We start from the raw sequence: 17,281 nt of genomic DNA, 5'->3' as shown, positions 1-17,281 counted from the left end.
TAAATGTGAGCAATCAATGTATAAAACCCAGTTTGAACTGGACTCTAGTGAATGTAGCCCCATACACCAAAATTGCTCATCACAGGTTTGTGCTTGTAACTAATTGGTTATCCACTGAATGCTGATTTTTAGAACAGTATCAGAATTCTAAATATCCTCTTAGTGGTTTGAGAGGCTGCTGTAAAGGAAAAAGAGGAGTGGACAGAATATCAGAATGCTAGGAACCTCTTTAGATGTCTCTGCAGAAGGTTTGGCTTAGACTTTTCCTACCTTGCCTATCCCATTTATTGTATGAAACAAAAAGCCTCAGAATCCAAGGCTGGGACCTCAGTACACAGTGTCTTCTGGGAAGAGCTCACACTAAGTCCTGAGAGCTGTGAAGTGCTGGGTGGTGGTGCAGAGGCTGTGAGAGGTGACTTTTTCTGCTACCACTGCAGGGCTGTGTTAAAGATTTGGAATAGTGGAATGGAGGGGTGTATTTCAGCACAAGCAAGGCAGTGAGTTAAAACCAGAAGTGGCACTGCCCCAAGTGTCCTTCAGCCAGTCTCCCACCATGCACTAGTCCTCCCTGTCTGCACCCACCCCAGTCCTTGACCCGACTCCATCTCCTCAAGCCCCTCCCAAGGCCCCGACTTGCTCAAGGTGAAATTGTGAGGATTTTTAATCTTGGATTGTATGCATGTAACATTTCATGTGACTCTCTTTATGTCACTCTGCTCAGTTGTAAAATAGATGCAGGCTCTGTGGTGATAAGTCCAGACTGAGTGCAGGAGTCATGCTCTCTTCTGCTGATTCAGCCTGACCTTCACCAGGGCACGCCCATAACATGGGGCATATGACTAGGGTACTATGAGTCCATGAGAACCTGCTTCACATTCATCCCACTGGGAAGTAGTCACATTGAACAGCGTAAGGCTGCTGCGCTGTTTCTGCAGTAGTCACTCGTCTTTTTCAGCTACACCCTTAGGGTTCAGCATCACAAGTAGCAATGGCAGAGATGGGGACAGCTTCCTGGTAGACTGTGGGCAGGGCTAATAAATTCTGCACCAAGGATATGGCCATGCTCTGATGCTGGCAGATGTGCGTTTATTAAGCTGGTTATAAAGTATGCGAGGCGAGTCCTGGAGCTGTTCCCAGCGGGGTGGAGTCCTCGGTCCCTCATTCTCCTTTCTGGGTAGAGCTGGTGGAACAGCAGAATCCGTCTGGATGGGTTAAGTACAGAGTGGTTGGCAGAGCCTGGGAGGCCTCTCTTGGGGGACATTTACATCCATTAAAGCAGTATTATTGACCCTTGTTCACTTTTTAGGACTCTTTGACAGCCCCCCAGGGTCAGATGATGCAAAGCTCATCGATACATTTTATCCCGGAGATCAGCAGTCTGTGACATTTGGAACCAAGTCGAGAGTGGGAATGGGTGGCATGGAAGCCAAGGTAAGAATCTGGCACCTTTACTGCCTGTAACAGTTATAAAACCAAAATGCTGTTCCATCATTTTTACTTTTGTAATTGTTTGTGGGCTAATGGTTCACATACTAGGCACATACACAATTACACAAGCACATATCTAAATACAGGCTTAATGCATGTTGTGTACCTGTATTCATGTTGTATATGCATTCTTTTATTAATATTACATAAAGAGTGTGTTCATACTGTAAACTCCTTAAGGGCAAGGTCTGTATTGTTTTCATAATTCATAAATCCTCTAATGTTATTAGCTCAAATATTTCTTGATGAAACCTTGCAAAAATTCTTCTCTCCCATTAATCGTTCTAAGAAGCTATACTCTTAAGGTACAGCATCACACATAGCAATAGCAGAAATGAGGACAGAGCCCCATTTACAAAAGCTAAAAGTTCTCAGCTTCACACTCTGGCCAAACACCAGACGGGACAGACACCGAGTTGAGGCACAATATGTCAGATGTGGATGTTGTGAGTCAGAACATGCTGAGCACGAAGGGTAGATTGCTTCATCTTTAGGCATCATGTGCCACGTTTGGGCTGGGAAGAGTGATGGGCTGGGTGTGTTTCAGAGCTTCTGAAACAGTCCTTCGTATACTTAAATTGCTGCACATCACATTGCATTTTATATCTTTTTGCAAATGTATAGTGCAGGTGACTAGACCCTGCAAAGGTCTGAATCTCATCTTTGGATCTGACTGACCTCTCCTCTTAGGTGAAAGCAGCCCTCTGGGCTTTGCAAGGCGGCACTTCTGTTGTTATTGCCAATGGAACCCACCCCAAAGTGTCTGGACATGTCATCACAGACATCGTGGAGGGAAAGAAAGTCGGCACCTTCTTTTCTGAAGTCAAGCCTGCAGGTAAGTAGTCCTTTGTGGAGTCCTGTGGTCTGTGGAAATAGCTGGTGACACCATGGCTTAGATGGAAGACTGAGCTCTCAGTCTGGGAACAGAGATCACGGAATTGATGTTGCCGGTATTGTGAAATGTGGTGTTGTTTTGAATACTGTTTGCAAAACTGGATTTTGCTTTGCTTTTGTAAAATTTATCCAAGCAGCCTAACTAGGCCTCCTAGTTTTCTCTAAGATCACTAAGTTAAAGAATATTAGCAACCGTTTTATCAACAAACATTATACTAGGCCCATGCGGGGTGCCAGACACTAATAAACACTAGAGATGCCTAAGATACGGTATTTGCCCTTACATGTTCACAAAGATACTCGCATTACAATCTGCACTCAGAAATGTAGACACATTAGAAAATGTAAGTCAAAGTGGAATTGAACTCTAGAAGTTACATTGTCTACCCCAGGAATACAGACAAGTTTCTTGTGTTCATGCCTGAGTTAATCTGGTGTATCCTTTTGCCATGTTATTGGTCAGAGTGGTCTCTGTACATGCAACAAGACTAGCAAGACACCAAGTGTATCGCCCACGCATGTGATGAGCCTGTGTACCTGCTGAGATAGTGACAGGAAACTAAGCTAACCATGATCTGATATTTGCAAATGTGCTTGCAGGCCCTACCGTTGAGCAGCAAGGAGAAATGGCTCGATCAGGAGGGCGGATGTTGGCCACTTTGGAACCAGAGCAGGTAATAACCACCCTAGCTGATGGTTTTGTTCATTTTCAGAGTGAGTCGTGCTGTGAGGTTTGGACACAGGCCTGCTGTTTCCCCCTTTATTCCTCGTGTCCCCCAGAGTTATCCGAGTTACAAGTCTGATTCAGGTTCACTCTGCCTTCTGTCTTTTTCTAAATTTTATTTTCCCTTTTGTCTTTTGTGTCTGAGGCCTCAGGTAGCTTTTCATCATCCTGATGATTTGATCAAAAACATCACGAAAGTGATGAGACCGAGGAGGCTCCCTAATCCTGTCACATACTGGGCATGCAGACATAGGAAAGTGACTCATCCAATCGTCCAAATCCTCTAACTGACCTATAAGATAGAAGCCCAAGGGCCTGCTTTATAGTCATAGCCCCCACCCTGTCCACAGTGAATGTCAGTTGAAGTAGCAGATGCCATGAGGCTGGAAATTCGGGAAGGTCAGGTGGGCGCTGGGGGATGGCTTCCCAAGGCTTGTGTTGTTCAGGATGGGTTTGAGAGATGTATAGAGCTTTCCTGTGAGGAGTACTTTGGCCTGAGAAAGGAAAAGAGAATCTAAAATAACTACAAATGGAAAAAGGAAAGCAGAGGAAGAGCCTAGCTTAGCTTCTGTCTGTTAAACCACTGTTACTCCTTCAGTAATCACCACACTGACTTCCTACATTTCCTAATTGAGGTGGGTAAGGCAGGGGTTTCCTCAGACATTCAAGACTGGACCCCCCTTTGAATTAATGAAATAAATAATTTTCAAAAAAGAAAATCTAGATTCAAAAACTTACCTGGGAAATGAACTATATACAGCAAGTGGTATTAAATGTGTGGAGATGTGATGCAAAGTGCTGGCCCTGTCTCACGGATAAGTTGTATAATTCATCATTCCCCCTTCCGCACCTTGGGCCAGGAGTGGTAGAGAAGAAGAGAAGTCAGAAGAAATAGGGGGAGCTTAACAGTGAGAGGGAAGGCAAACAGAGAGGAGCAGTGGTGGGAAATGAATGATGGGAAATAAAAAGATCTCATTTCCCTGGTGACCTTGGATTTAGGAGCAAGGCCTGGCATGCTCAGAAGGGTAGATTTAAAGGAGCAGGCGTGTGTCCTTGGATAATGTTTGCTTGTTTAATGTTTTAGAGAGCAGAGATTATCCATCATCTGGCTGATCTGTTGACGGACCATCGAGATGAAATCCTGTCAGCGAATAAGAAAGACTTGGAGGAGGCAGAGGGTAAATACCAGGCAATTTGGGGGTTGATGTTAAGGAGGGTTTTGTTTAAGTCTTACATCATAGTCTACCTAAAGTCACGATCCTTATAGAAGAAATTGTATGTTTTGCATCCTACTTACTGAGGGTTGGTGGTTAGTGTTCCTTGGGTTCTTTCAAACTATACACACTACTTCCATCCCCTTTCCCAGATATTCTAAAACAACCCCCACAGGGGCTTTTTCCATTCCCCGCATGACTGTTATGGCAATCTCAAGGCAAAAAAGAAAAAAATTGAGGACCTCACTATTGTAGACATTCAGCTAACAGCAGCTAACATTTCTTGCTGCTTTTCTGTGTTGCCAGGTATTGTGCTAAGGGCTTAACAGACAGGGTCTCATTTTATCTTTACAATGTAGCACTATGAGGTAGCTACTATAGAAGAGTAAAGCACAGAGAAGTTGTCACCATGCCTAAAACCATATGGCCAGTGACAGATCCGGATTCAAACCCAGATGGACTGTGCCTGTAAAATAGTTGTAGAATAGGTGATGCAGCCTGTAATGAAAGACAGCTTATCTCCTAGTGAATTAACCAGGGTTAGCAACAGGTGCCAACCAGAAATGCCCTCGAGGTGCTAATATAGAGGAGAGAGATGGCTGAACGCACTTTGCAGACAACTAACTATGTAGAGCCAGGTGGGCCCTCTCCCTCTTTCTCACCCTTTTCCTAATTCTTTGCCTTTGGCACCCTAAAATAATGGGGGTTGATTTTGGGGGTTTTTTAATCTTCTTCTCTCTTGAATAAATGTACTGTAAATTAAACATCCAAAGTAGTGTTGCTTTGTTCAAAGAAACCTTGCAGGCTCATCGACATTATTTTCATTCCTCAATACACGTTTGAGCCATTGCTTTGGAACTTCCTTTGTAGTTTACATCTAGTCTTTTGAATTTTTGCAGTATTGGAAGGTGATAAAATAAACTCTCAAAAATGGAAGAAATCTTTGATGACATCTTATCTAGTTCTTTAAAGTAAAGTAAGTAAGACCCACAGAGGTTAAAGCTGTTTTTCACACTATTAGTGGTTGGCAGAACTCTTGACTTCAGATACCAGTTACTTCAGTCTGGAAATTCACGAAGATACACAGTGGCTTAAGAACAAAGTCCTGGGTAGACGTGAACATGGTAATCCCCTTTGATTCAGGAGGCCCATTTCAGGAAATGTACCCCAAGAAAACAAGAGGAGAAAACAGCTCTATGTAAAGATTCTTAGAGCAGGATTCTTTATCGCACTGAAAACTGGAAACTACCTGAATGTCTAATAACGTGAGTGTGGTTAAGTGCATTAACCTGTATCAACTCAGTGAAATATTTAATAGTCATTAAAGTAATTTTGCAACATGGAAAATGAAAGGTGAAAAACTGGAGTGTAACATTTAACATGCATTATAATTAAAACTTGATTTTTAGCACATGGGGAAATGTGAAGGAAATTAATTGATATAGTTAAATGATTTTGATATTGTGTGGTAGAATGATGCTTTAGTATTTTTCTTAATATAAGGTTGGTTCTTCCTCTCCAAAGTAGAAATCTTTTTGTTATCTAGGTGGGTGTGGCCATAAAAAAGAAAGGGAACATTTTCTTACTCTCAGCATTAACCACAGTGATGATTTATGATATGTGATTCCGTATGGTTTCCCTGAGTATGTATTCATGCATATACTTGTACATGTGTATGTACAGAGAATCACTCCATGCATACTGTCGTATTTAAATTTAAAGAAAATTGTATATATGAACTTACAATTCTATTTAAGTTTTTATTTCAAAAGCAAACGTCTTCATTGCTTCTGATTATGAAAATCATTTATTATAAAAGATTGAAATAATTCAGAAATATAGACAGTGATCACCACTGTTCTGATGCCTTCCAGACATGTATCCATGTCATGTTTGATAAATAGGATCCTGTCATACATGCCGCTTTGTAGTTTTACTTTTTCACAAGCTATACTCTGAGCAGCTTTGCATATCATTTGATATGGCTGTTTCATGTTAACTGAATTTATAGTTGGAATCCAGTTTCCCATTATAAAAATGCTGTGATAAGTATCCTCATTACATGCAAGTTTATTCACGCAGATGATGTTTCTGGAACTGAACTGGCTTGTACAAAGGATATGGGTTTACATACCTTTATATGCCAGATCTGCTCCTTTATCATATATTCTTCGCACTTCTCCAGGGAGACTTGCAGCCCCTCTGCTGAAACGCTTGAGCCTCTCCACGTCTAAGTTGAACAGCCTGGCCATCGGTCTGCGGCAGATTGCTGCCTCCTCCCAGGACAGTGTGGGGCGTGTTTTGCGCCGGACCCGAATTGCCAAAAACTTGGAACTAGAACAAGTGACTGTCCCAATCGGAGTCCTACTGGTCATCTTTGAGTCTCGCCCTGACTGTCTACCCCAGGTCCGTGACTAATGCTGAGATAAATCTCCCAAAGATTCTTTTTTTTTCCTTAAGTGAGAAAGTTTTATCTTTTTTTTCCCAAAAAAAATAATTTTTGAGACTTTGTTCTCAGGTTGTTCTTAAGGTAATTTATGTTATTGATTCTTGCAGTAATTCTAAAGTAGGTGTTTATATATGTGCATTTTGCCATTGAAGAAACTGAAGTTTATAGAAATTACTGTGAAACTTACAAGGATGGATCTGGGCCTTGAGCCTGGATGAGTCTCCCATACCATGACACGGGAGCACATTTCCAAATAATTTAGCTCACTGGGCACTTTGTTCCCTCACCCCTGCTTGCCTTCTGCAGGTCGTTCATCTCAGATCTGGTTTTGCTCATGTGAAAAAGGCCCCTTTATTATCAGCATCACAGATAGCTTCCTGTAGGTACATCTTAGAAAAAGAATATCTAGTAGTGATGGAAACTAGAATATAATCCTCTTCAGGAATCTGACATATCACAGGCTAATGTTGAGAAGCCATGTATTAAAGAGCTTGCCAGTAGCCATGCTCTTGTTGCCTTAAACTCTCCCAGAAATCTGGGACTATCGCCCATTGGACTATCCAGTAGGATGATACCAGCTCTTTTTTTGACCTAGCCACTAAGTCTCAAAGACAAAGTCTATTTAAAAAACAAACATTCAGCACTCTTTACTACAGGGTATAAGTGACCATGGGAATCCAGAATGCTTTGTGGAGGATTCTCCCTGACACCACCTAAAACCAGCCTGTTCACCCGGGCACTCCCATACCATCTGGCCCCTCTGACCTGTTTCAGAAATGCCCCAGAGAGAACTACACAGCCCCCTCTGCTGGTAGAAATGGGTCTTAGTCTCTGTGCAGGCCTTGTCCATGAAGTTTCTCTGCTCCCTTTTAGCCACACTAGCTGACACTTCCCAAGGTAAAAGGTTTCCTCTTTAGCCAACTACAGCTGTGGTTCCTCACCTGGGGTCTTACCTTGGATAGTATCACAGGATCCTGAATCCTAAAAGCTGTATGCAGAATTCAGTGTGTTTGTACATTTTTCTGGAGAAAGTTTATATAACTTTTATAAGGGTTCATGAGCAACAACAAAAAAAGATTAGAAGCCATTGATCTGGAGATGAACATACTCATGCACGGTTTTTTAGCCAAGTGTCTTTCCCTACTTAACCAAAACAGGAAGATTCTTATTTACTCCTAGAGTGTTCGGAAAGTTAAGCTCCATGCCCTGGGCGAGCAGGTCAGTGTAATGAGTTCTTTGTTCTAGGAGTGTGGCTGAATCCCCCCTCTGGATGGCCTGCTTTTTCCTACCCAGACAGGCTTGTGCTCCATTCTCAGCATTCCTGCCAGAGCTATCCAGGGGCTGGCGGGAGCTCTGGTCCTCTCCAGGTTCTCAGCACCAGGCATTTAGAGCTCTCACAACAGTGACAGGGTAAGATGTGGCCAGAAATGCTGCCCAGCCTCGGCTCAAGTCAGGTGAGCAAGCACCTGAGGCAGGAGGCAGCTGAGCACCCGGTCGTCATCGTGACCACTGTAGGGAGGGGGCCATGTGACCATGGCCACTTAACTCAGGTTACTTTGCTGATAGTGTGGAGGAAGAATTAAGAGTTTAGTTCCCCAGATCAAGTGATTTGGCTCCATTTAGGGCTCCCAGCCCTGCCACTTATAAGCTATGTGTCCTTGCAGAGCCACCAACATCTCTGGGCTTCAGTGACCTTATCTGTAAACTGGGAGATAAAATAGATACAGTACTTAATTCACTGGAATGTTGTGAAGATTAAACAGGGATAGGCCTTATAAAATGACACTGTGCCTGGCACAGGAAAAGTGCCCAGTGAGTGCTACTGTTGCTGTTATCTTTTCCCTGTGGTTCACTGCTTCCCCCTTTGATCTGCAGGTGGCAGCCTTGGCTATTGCAAGTGGTAATGGCTTGTTACTCAAAGGAGGGAAGGAGGCTGCACACAGCAACCGGATTCTTCACCTCCTGACCCAGGAGGCCCTCTCAACCCATGGAGTCAAGGAGGCCGTACAGCTGGTAGGTCCCTGAGGATGAGCCAGGTCAGGTCTTTGGGTGTTTGAAACAAAGTTTAGGCCATGTAAGTCCAATCCAATTCTGTGGGCAGGCTTGACTGAAGTGGCAGCAGGTCCTGTGTGTCTGCTGACATTGGATAATGCCAGATGGGTCTTCAGTGGCTTAGGAAGGCCGCTCTCACACAGCTGTGTCCTGGCACTATTGACATACAGGAATGCCTGTTAGCCCTTCATTCTTTAGGTCACAGGCAACAGGAATACCACAGCTAGAGTGTGAGGCCTCAGTTCTGCTCACTGGCGGAGTGATTTAGGCCAAGTCAGATGAGATAAATTTTTATGAAAATTTGTCATAAACTGTCATGGAGCGTGTAAGTATTAGGTCATGCTGTTACCATTACTTATTATGGTCATTATTTTAACCATTGTCTTATACTCTTCAACTGTCAAATGGAATTTCTGAACTAGATAGCAAGAGCTACAATTTATTGAGCGCTACTGTGGGCTCTTCCTTATCTCACTTAATCCTCTCAACAACTCTACGAGAAAAATGTCAATTACTAGGCCCATTTTATAGATGGGGGGAAATAGGCTCAGAAGTTAAGTAACTCACCCGAAATCACAGTCTGTAGTGGAGTTTAGATTTGGACTTAGGCTGGCTCCAGATCCTTCCCTTTTCCATCAAGGCCCACTCGCCCCAACATTCCAGGGTTCTTTGGGCTGCTGGGGGAGGGTCTCCAAAACCTGCTGCATCACATGCTCACTGATGAGAGTCTGGGTTTTTTTCATGGCAACATGGTGGAGAGACCACAGATTTTAGGGATTCAAATTGCAGCTCTACCACATCCTAGCTTAATTCAGCCGGCTTCCACCCTTCCCTCCTCCCCATTGATGTACAACATACATACAGTAAGTATACAGACCTTGTGTGATTATTGTCTGTATGTATATATATATATATATATATATATATGTGTGTGTGTGTATACACACACACACACACACACACACACGTATTAGATACAGAACAGTTCCAACACCCGAGGCTCCCAGGTGCCCTTCCCAGTCAGTATGCCCCTGTCTCAGCAGCAGGTAACCACTGTTTTACTTCTTTCACATTCAGTCTCTTGCCTGTTCTTGAACATCATATAAATGGACTCACACAGTGCGCTCTTTTATGTTGCATTTCTTTTGCTCATTATTATGTGACGAGCTTCATCCACATTGCTGCACCTTTAGCAGTAGTTTTCTCTTTCACCGCCATGTACTATTCCATTCACATGCACATACTACAGGTTAGCCTTTCTTTGTTGATGAATAGTTGGGTGGTTTCCAGTTTTGGACTGTGCAGATTAAAGCTGCTATGATCATTTTTGTACACGTGCTTTTGTATTTCTCTTTTAAGTAACATGACCATATAGAGGGAAATTAAAAATCAAGAAGACGAAATGATGCCCATAATACCAGTGTCCTAACACAAGCTCTTTCGTCAGTCTAGCCAGCATCCCAGGGTTGAGGTTGTCAGCAGAAGGTGTGAAGAACCATGACTCCCTAGCAAGACCCAACATGTCATTAAGGCCTTGGGTAGAGAACCACCAGGGCAGCCACTTTCTCTTGCGATCCTCATCGCCTGGCATAATCTATTCCTCCTCTAACTTCCAGAGATAGCACTTGTACCTCTCCTGGCATTTTAAAAATTATCTGCCCAGTGGATGACTGGTCATGTCGTAGCCCCGTCTTTCCTTCTGGATTCTGAGCTGCTGGAGGGCAGGGCCTGGTCCTGGATGTTGTCATGCAGAACACAGCACCTGATGTGCAGTGTTTGGTGCGCATTTGCTGGACAACTTCAATTCCCGTGATCAGGGACTAATCTTGTGTTGGAGCAAGTTTTCAGTGGATTTAGCGCTCAGGAGGTGCAGATATTTGTCTGTACAGGAGGTGTTGCTGCTCCTGTACTTTGTGGGGTTAGAAGATGCCCTCTTCATCTTTTCCTTCTCCTCTTCAGGTGAATACCAGAGAAGAAGTGGAAGACCTTTGCCGACTAGACAAAATTATAGATCTGATCATTCCACGCGGCTCTTCCCAGCTGGTCAGAGACATCCAGAAAGCCGCCAAGGGGATCCCGGTGATGGGGCACAGTGAAGGGATCTGCCACATGTACGTGGATTCAGAGGCCAGTGTCGACAAAGCCTCTAGACTAGGTGCGCTGGGTGGGGTCCCCTGTTTTGGGCAAAATATTTGTCAAGTCCTCTGTGGCTCTGGATCATGTTAATAGAAAAATTCTTTGTTCTCCTTCTTTAGTCAGAGACTCTAAATGTGAATATCCAGCTGCCTGCAATGCTTTGGAGACACTGTTAATCCACCGAGACCACCTAAGGACACCCCTGTTTGACCAGATCATTGACATGCTGAGAGTGGAACAGGTAAGACAAGCCCACAGGGTTCACATCCCTTCCTGCCTTCCACATGGAGATTGAGAGCCTGTGGGATTAGACCAGGAGCATCTGCCGCACCATGTGAGGCAATTCAAGAAGCAGTATTTCTGAGCATCTGCTGTATACAGAGTTCTGGGCTAAGTACACAGAGATGAGTAAGACATGGAGACATGCCCCCTGCCCCTTAGTGGGTGGGAGAAACCCACACAAATAGCTTCATTACAGAGTGGAATGTGTTTAGTGCTAAGAGGGTTCATAGATAAGATGGATCACAGGGCAGCCCACTGAATAGACTGTTTCTGGCAGCTTTTTTTTAGGTGGTATTGGTTTAAAGTTTGTGTGTCTGAACACACATTGATATTTGGATATGATTTGAAAAGATTGTGCAGAAATGTTCTCAAACCAAGAATCTATTGTATCCACCCCTGCACAAATTACTAATATTAATGCACTTAATACAGTGGTATTTGGGAGTTAACAATTTGTATAATATTCTCTTTTTCTGAGATTATTCTCTTACTATATCAGTAAGGTTGTGAGCAACCCATGCTAGTAAATTTCCAACATGTATGTATACTCCATATGCAGGGAACGGGGTTTTTATAGTTAGGTGTTTGTGTTAGTAAAATGCCAGCAGTCAGGGGCTTATGTGGATAGCCTGTTCAATGCCTGGCACAATCTTAACATTCAGAGGCTTCCTCCTTAAACCCCTGCTCTAGTTTTGCTGAAGGCCTGTTGCCAGCAAGTGGTCATTCAGCACTTTCAAAAGCAGGGCGTCCTGGAGGTCAGAAGGCTGCCCTTGAGAGAAAGGCAGGGACTAGTTTAGTGTCCAGGCCACAGGAGCCTTGGCCTTCTCAGCTGTAGGCCCCCCCCTCTGTCGATCCTGGAGGAAGCGTGAGCTTGTTTCCTCGTGTTGTGTTTCTGTTGTTGCCCCTGGACTTCCTCTGTTCCAGGTGAAAATTCACGCAGGCCCCAAGTTCGCCTCCTATCTGACCTTTAGCCCTTCGGAAGTGAAGTCCCTCCGAACTGAGTATGGGGACCTGGAGTTGTGCATTGAAGTGGTGGACAGCGTGCAGGAGGCCATTGACCACATCCACAAGTACGGCAGCTCCCACACGGAGGTCATCGTCACGGAGAACGGTCAGTGGGCAGACGCTTCAGCATCTGGCATCCGCCTTCTCTGCCTACACCTCCGAGGTGGTTCTGCTCCTCGCAGTCCCTCTTGTCCCGCAGGAAACATAATCTGAACAGACAAATGATGATGCCTGCTGTCGGTGGCATTTGCTGGTTTGCCGAGTACTCTCACATCTGTTACCTCATTATATAGTGACAGTGGCCCCGTAGGAGGAGGCAGGGAAGAGATGATTAGCTCCACTTTAAAGATGATGCCTTCGCCCTGGCCAGTTTGGCTTAGCGGTTAGTGTCCACCTGTGGACTGAAGGGTCCCGGGTTCAATTCTGGCCAGCGGCGGGTGCGGGAGGCAACCAGTCCATGTGTCTCTCTCATATCCATGTTTCTCTCTGTCTCTTTCTCTCTCTCCCTTCTCTTTCTGAAAAGCAATGGAAGAAATATCTTCGTGTGAAGGTTAAAAAAAATAAAGACTACTTCTTCTGGGTTAGAGGCGTTACCATTTAATCCACACAAGTCTTTCCATGTTATTGGAATAAACCCATTTTACAGCTGAGGAAACCAAGCGTTGGGATTAAGGGCAGAATCAGCTCCATGGTTGTTCATCCACTGTACAGATATGTACTGGAACCCATGCCCAGGTGTCAGGCACTGGGACCCAATGATAAAGGAAGCCAGTCTGGCCCCTTCAGGGGATTTACAGTCAGTTTATTGGGGAATCACAGCACTACCAGTAGTAACAGCCAACATTTACAGAGCACCTATTGTGTGCTAGACACCGATGAGTGCTCTGCAGTGTCAGTCAGTTTACCCTCTTTACAGCCTTGTGAGCTAGGTCATAGTGTCGCTCCCCATTCTACTTGGGCACAGAGAGGTTCAGCAACCTGCCCAAGATAACCCAGCTAGTGGGTGTGAAGTTGGAGTTCAGACTTAGACACTCTGGCTCCAGAGCTTCTAAATAAATAGTGTGGACAGGCCATTGCAGCAGCGAGGGTATGTCTGCAGAGGAGCTCGGGGTCCATCCCCGTCTTTCCCAGGCATCTACTCTCCACAGCAGTGACTGGTGAGGCCAGTTTGCCTTCTTCCTCTAGGTTTTTTAAAAATCCATGTTTAACCCATGGGAGGCCCCTTGGGTCCTGGACCCCACCTGGTCAGTCCCTGGTGAGGGGCTGGAAGCAGGGTGTTCTCTGCAGGTCGTCCTAACTCAGTTTCTGCTCTCTCTGCTGCAGAGAAAACAGCAGAGTTCTTCCTCCAGCACGTGGACAGTGCCTGTGTGTTCTGGAATGCCAGCACCCGCTTCTCGGATGGCTACCGCTTCGGACTGGGTAAGGAGGACTCCAGTCATAGGAGAAAGGCGTCCCTGTGAACCACTGTGTAGTCCAAGGAGCGTGGTGAGGGTGGAGGAGACAGCTCTCTTCTGTGGTCACATGCTTGATCAAGATGGTAGAGAGTTGTGGGAGGGTGGGGACATGAGAGAAAATAATAGCTGGTAAAGTCCTGTACTCTGGGCATTTCACATATTAAGAAGGCAGGTACTTACATTTTCCTTTCCATAGCTGGGGAGACTGAGGTTCAAGGAAGTGAAGTAACCTGCACAAAGTCACGCAGCTGGCAATCAAACCCAAATTTGTGCAAGCCCAGAGCCGGGGTTGCTCCCACTACAGTGCGAGCAGACCACAGCCTGTCTCCATACGCAGGTGTGACAGGTATACGCACCAGCGTCCCCTGAGAGCACTGCGATTGCAGACTTACTTTAGAGAGACACAGCCAGGCTGCCTCAGAGCTAGGAATTCCCCATGAGGACAGGACAAAAGAAGGTGTGAGTAACTATGCTGGGCTTACTTGTTAGCACCAAAAACAAGCAGGGAAGCCCAGGGGTGCAAGGTTTACTTCTAAAGAGGACTGAAATAAAAAGCTTCAGAAAGACACCCTTCTGCCCCATCCAACTTTAATAATGGAATCTCCATCCCCAGTAGTTCGGGACTTTTCAGACCCTGTCTGGTTTTCAGGGGTACCATTTTACAGAGCTCCAGTCAGGCACTTAAGATACCTGAGAAGTAGTTCAACCACTGGAAACATTTTAATCCCTCCGAACTTTTGGATAGATGACCTGCCTAGAGAAATAGTTCTCACTGAATTGTTAAAGGTTATTAAAGGGAATTTTACTCAGTTCTTAGTCATTAGACACTTTATTTTTGGTTTCCTGTCTCTATTATGCTGGGGTTTTGCTTTAATATCACATCACTTGCATGATCTCTGTAGTCCATGGCCTTGAAGAAAAAATGGCAGCATACTTTTAAGGGCTGAGGCACCCAGCTTTCCAGTGAAAGCGAAGGTGTGGGGAGAGCAAGAGACCCTCCATCATCTTTCCGCCCCCAGCTCAGAGCAGCAGCTCAGACTCTGGTTGAGCCAAATGCATTAGTAGTAGTGACAGGTAATATTTATTGAGCATTTATTGTATCCCCAGCGCTGTGTTAAGTGCATCACATGCAGTATCTCACTTAGTTCTACATCATGGATCTATTAGTTTTCTCATTTTTTTAAATGAAAAAAAAAAACTAAAGCACGAAAGATGGTTAGGTGACACACCCAGAGTCATGTGGTCTCTACATTATTAAACCAGGATTTGAATCTGGTGCTCACTCTCCTTGCCAACTGCTACCCCCAGCTCAGCCCCCCTTGGGTCTCTGCCTTTGCTCCTCCCTCTGCTGCAGCACCTCCACTTGCCCCTCCGCCGCCAGCACCTCATTGTTCAGGGTTCAGGGAGGCACCCACCCACCCACCGCGCAGTCTGTCACTGCACCCTTCACCCATAACCCAGGATGTTCTTGGCTGCCTTGCCCACAAGAATATACGCTCCACAGAAACAGGACCTGTAGCAGTTACCACCTTATCCCCAGGGCCTTCTGCACAGTACATGCTCTGCTCGGTACAGTTGTGGTGGACACCAGAGTCCTGCCTCCAGCCTGTGCGGTGCAGAGCACTGAGCCAGACCTAGGAAGACCCCCGATGTCCCCACGTGTAAGCCTGGAGCAAGAGGGGGTGGGAGATGAGCAGCACTCTTGCATGTGTTCAGTCTAGTGAGAGCGCAAGTGCTAAGAATTCTGGGGGGACTGAGAACATATCCCTCTCTAGGATTTGAAAAATATTTAGGGAGATGGAACCGCCATACTAAACATTGTTATACACCTCAAAAAATGCACAGTCCAGACACCAAACAGATATCTGTCGGACACAGCACTTCTGATAAAGTATAAAGGGGAGGCCCATATGTTGTGTTTCATGAGAAAGGGGCTTGGTGTGATTTACAGCGACCAGAGAACACGTGCAGACAGTGGGACTCAAGCTGGCATGGGGAGGATGGGCAGGAGTGTGCAGGGCGAGGGTGCCAAGTGAGAGGAGGGAGGGGGCTGGTGGGCAGACAGGAAGCAGAGGCAGGAAAAGCCACACTCTCACCTGTGCCTCTCTGCAGGAGCTGAAGTGGGAATCAGTACCTCGCGGATCCACGCTCGGGGACCAGTAGGACTGGAGGGACTGCTTACTACTAAGTGGCTGCTGCGAGGGCAGGACCACGTGGTCTCGGATTTCTCAGAGCATGGAAGTTTAAAATATCTTCACGAGAACCTCCCTGTTCCTCAGAGAAACACCAACTGAAAGCAGGCAGAGAAGAGCGGGGAAATTCCCAGAGGTCCTCATAGGCAGACTCGGCTTCAGAATCTCGGGGGAGCCAGGCCCCGGAAAGTCTTCCTGTTGGAACGTACACCTGGGCTCCTGGGCTCAGTTTGGCAGCATCAGTCTTGGTTAATGACTCCAAATCCAGCTCACTATTTTCTTTTTCTTTGTTAAGTTAGAAAATGATTGTTATGGGTAAGGACTTCGCTTAATGGCTCCAGATCAGGACTTTGCTTCTCATGGTCCAGTTTTCTTCAGTGATAGAAGCAGACAGGTCCAGTTTCCCCACATAAGAGGCAATGGAAAGATTATGGCCGCTTCTCCCCTTTTATTGCCTCAGTGAGGTCAAGTCTCCCTTGGCATTTGGTTGGTACTAGAGTCAGCCATACCTACTGTTTCCACATTTCTTTTCTCTCACATGTAATCATCTTTGAAAAGGAAAGGTCTGGAACTTAGAAGAGGGGCAGCCTCTTCAGCATTCTCATCAAAAACAATCACAAAAATGGACCAAATCATTTCCCCTGGGAGGGCAATCGTTGTATTTATTTGTGGAATGAATATAAATAAGCTTTCGGACGCTTTCTGGGCCCAGGAGATTCAGCAGTACCCATGATGCAGTTGGGACCTGGAGGCGCAGAGTGTCAGGATGATGTATCTACAACATTTATGCTTGAAATTTTTATACGAATTATTGTCATCCTATCTTTTCCCTCCAAAATAAAATTAGAGGATTATTTTAATACTTTGGATTCTTCCCCCTTTTTGAGAAATAAAGTTCTTATGAAAAGCCTATGTGCTGGATTGGTTTTCTCCTCATTGGCTATTATCCTCTTCCTCAGTTTCCCTCCCTGGTGGCCCTCACAGCCCTGCTTTTCCATACTGTCTCCTCCAGAAGCTGGTTGGGGACAGCCAGGCCCTCTGACTCAACAGCATCAGTGAAAGCAGCCCAGGCAGATGCCCAGGGGAGGGACTCGGACTGGGAGAGAGGAGAGGAAAATGGGAGATGAGGCACCAGGAATTTAGGGGCTAAAAGTGTGGCAACGGTTTGAAGTTGGGGGCATGCCACCATTGCGCCTGGTCCACACAGCGTCCACTGGGCTGGCCAGAGCCCCAGCTGACCTCCCTGCCTCAGGGTCACCTGTTTCGTTGACAGCTCTAACCCCTCACCTTCCTCCCTCTGTCCAGCTCCTGTTCTTGGGGTCCCTAGTGCCTGACAGTCTGCAGTTGGAAGATGTCTCATGAGAGCCCTTGCAAAAAAACAAGCACTTGCT

The 17,281-nt window shown here is 45.6% G+C and overlaps 1 protein-coding gene across 2 annotated transcripts in view; it reads left to right on the top strand.

Moving 5' to 3' along the window:
- ALDH18A1 (aldehyde dehydrogenase 18 family member A1) overlaps positions 1–16,802 on the top strand; it is a 33,762-nt gene extending 16,960 nt beyond the window's left edge. For both annotated transcript variants that reach the window (XM_087824469.1, XM_087824468.1), the window contains exons 8-18: positions 1,307–1,431; positions 2,179–2,323; positions 2,983–3,056; positions 4,191–4,284; positions 6,506–6,726; positions 8,645–8,782; positions 10,781–10,976; positions 11,077–11,198; positions 12,164–12,350; positions 13,568–13,663; positions 15,811–16,802. In XM_087824469.1, coding sequence (XP_087680595.1) covers positions 1,307–1,431; positions 2,179–2,323; positions 2,983–3,056; positions 4,191–4,284; positions 6,506–6,726; positions 8,645–8,782; positions 10,781–10,976; positions 11,077–11,198; positions 12,164–12,350; positions 13,568–13,663; positions 15,811–15,992 — 1,580 coding nt within the window. In that variant the 3' untranslated portion in view covers positions 15,993–16,802. The remainder of the gene's footprint in view (positions 1–1,306; positions 1,432–2,178; positions 2,324–2,982; positions 3,057–4,190; positions 4,285–6,505; positions 6,727–8,644; positions 8,783–10,780; positions 10,977–11,076; positions 11,199–12,163; positions 12,351–13,567; positions 13,664–15,810) is intronic.
- The last annotated feature ends 479 nt before the right edge of the window (positions 16,803–17,281 follow it).

The sequence above is a fragment of the Miniopterus natalensis genome, chromosome 14 (assembly GCF_054644295.1).
Source record: "Miniopterus natalensis isolate mMinNat1 chromosome 14, mMinNat1.hap1, whole genome shotgun sequence".
NCBI lineage: Eukaryota > Metazoa > Chordata > Mammalia > Chiroptera > Miniopteridae > Miniopterus > Miniopterus natalensis.
Note: the sequence above shows the minus strand (reverse complement) of the source record. Positions and strands in the feature narration are given on the sequence as shown.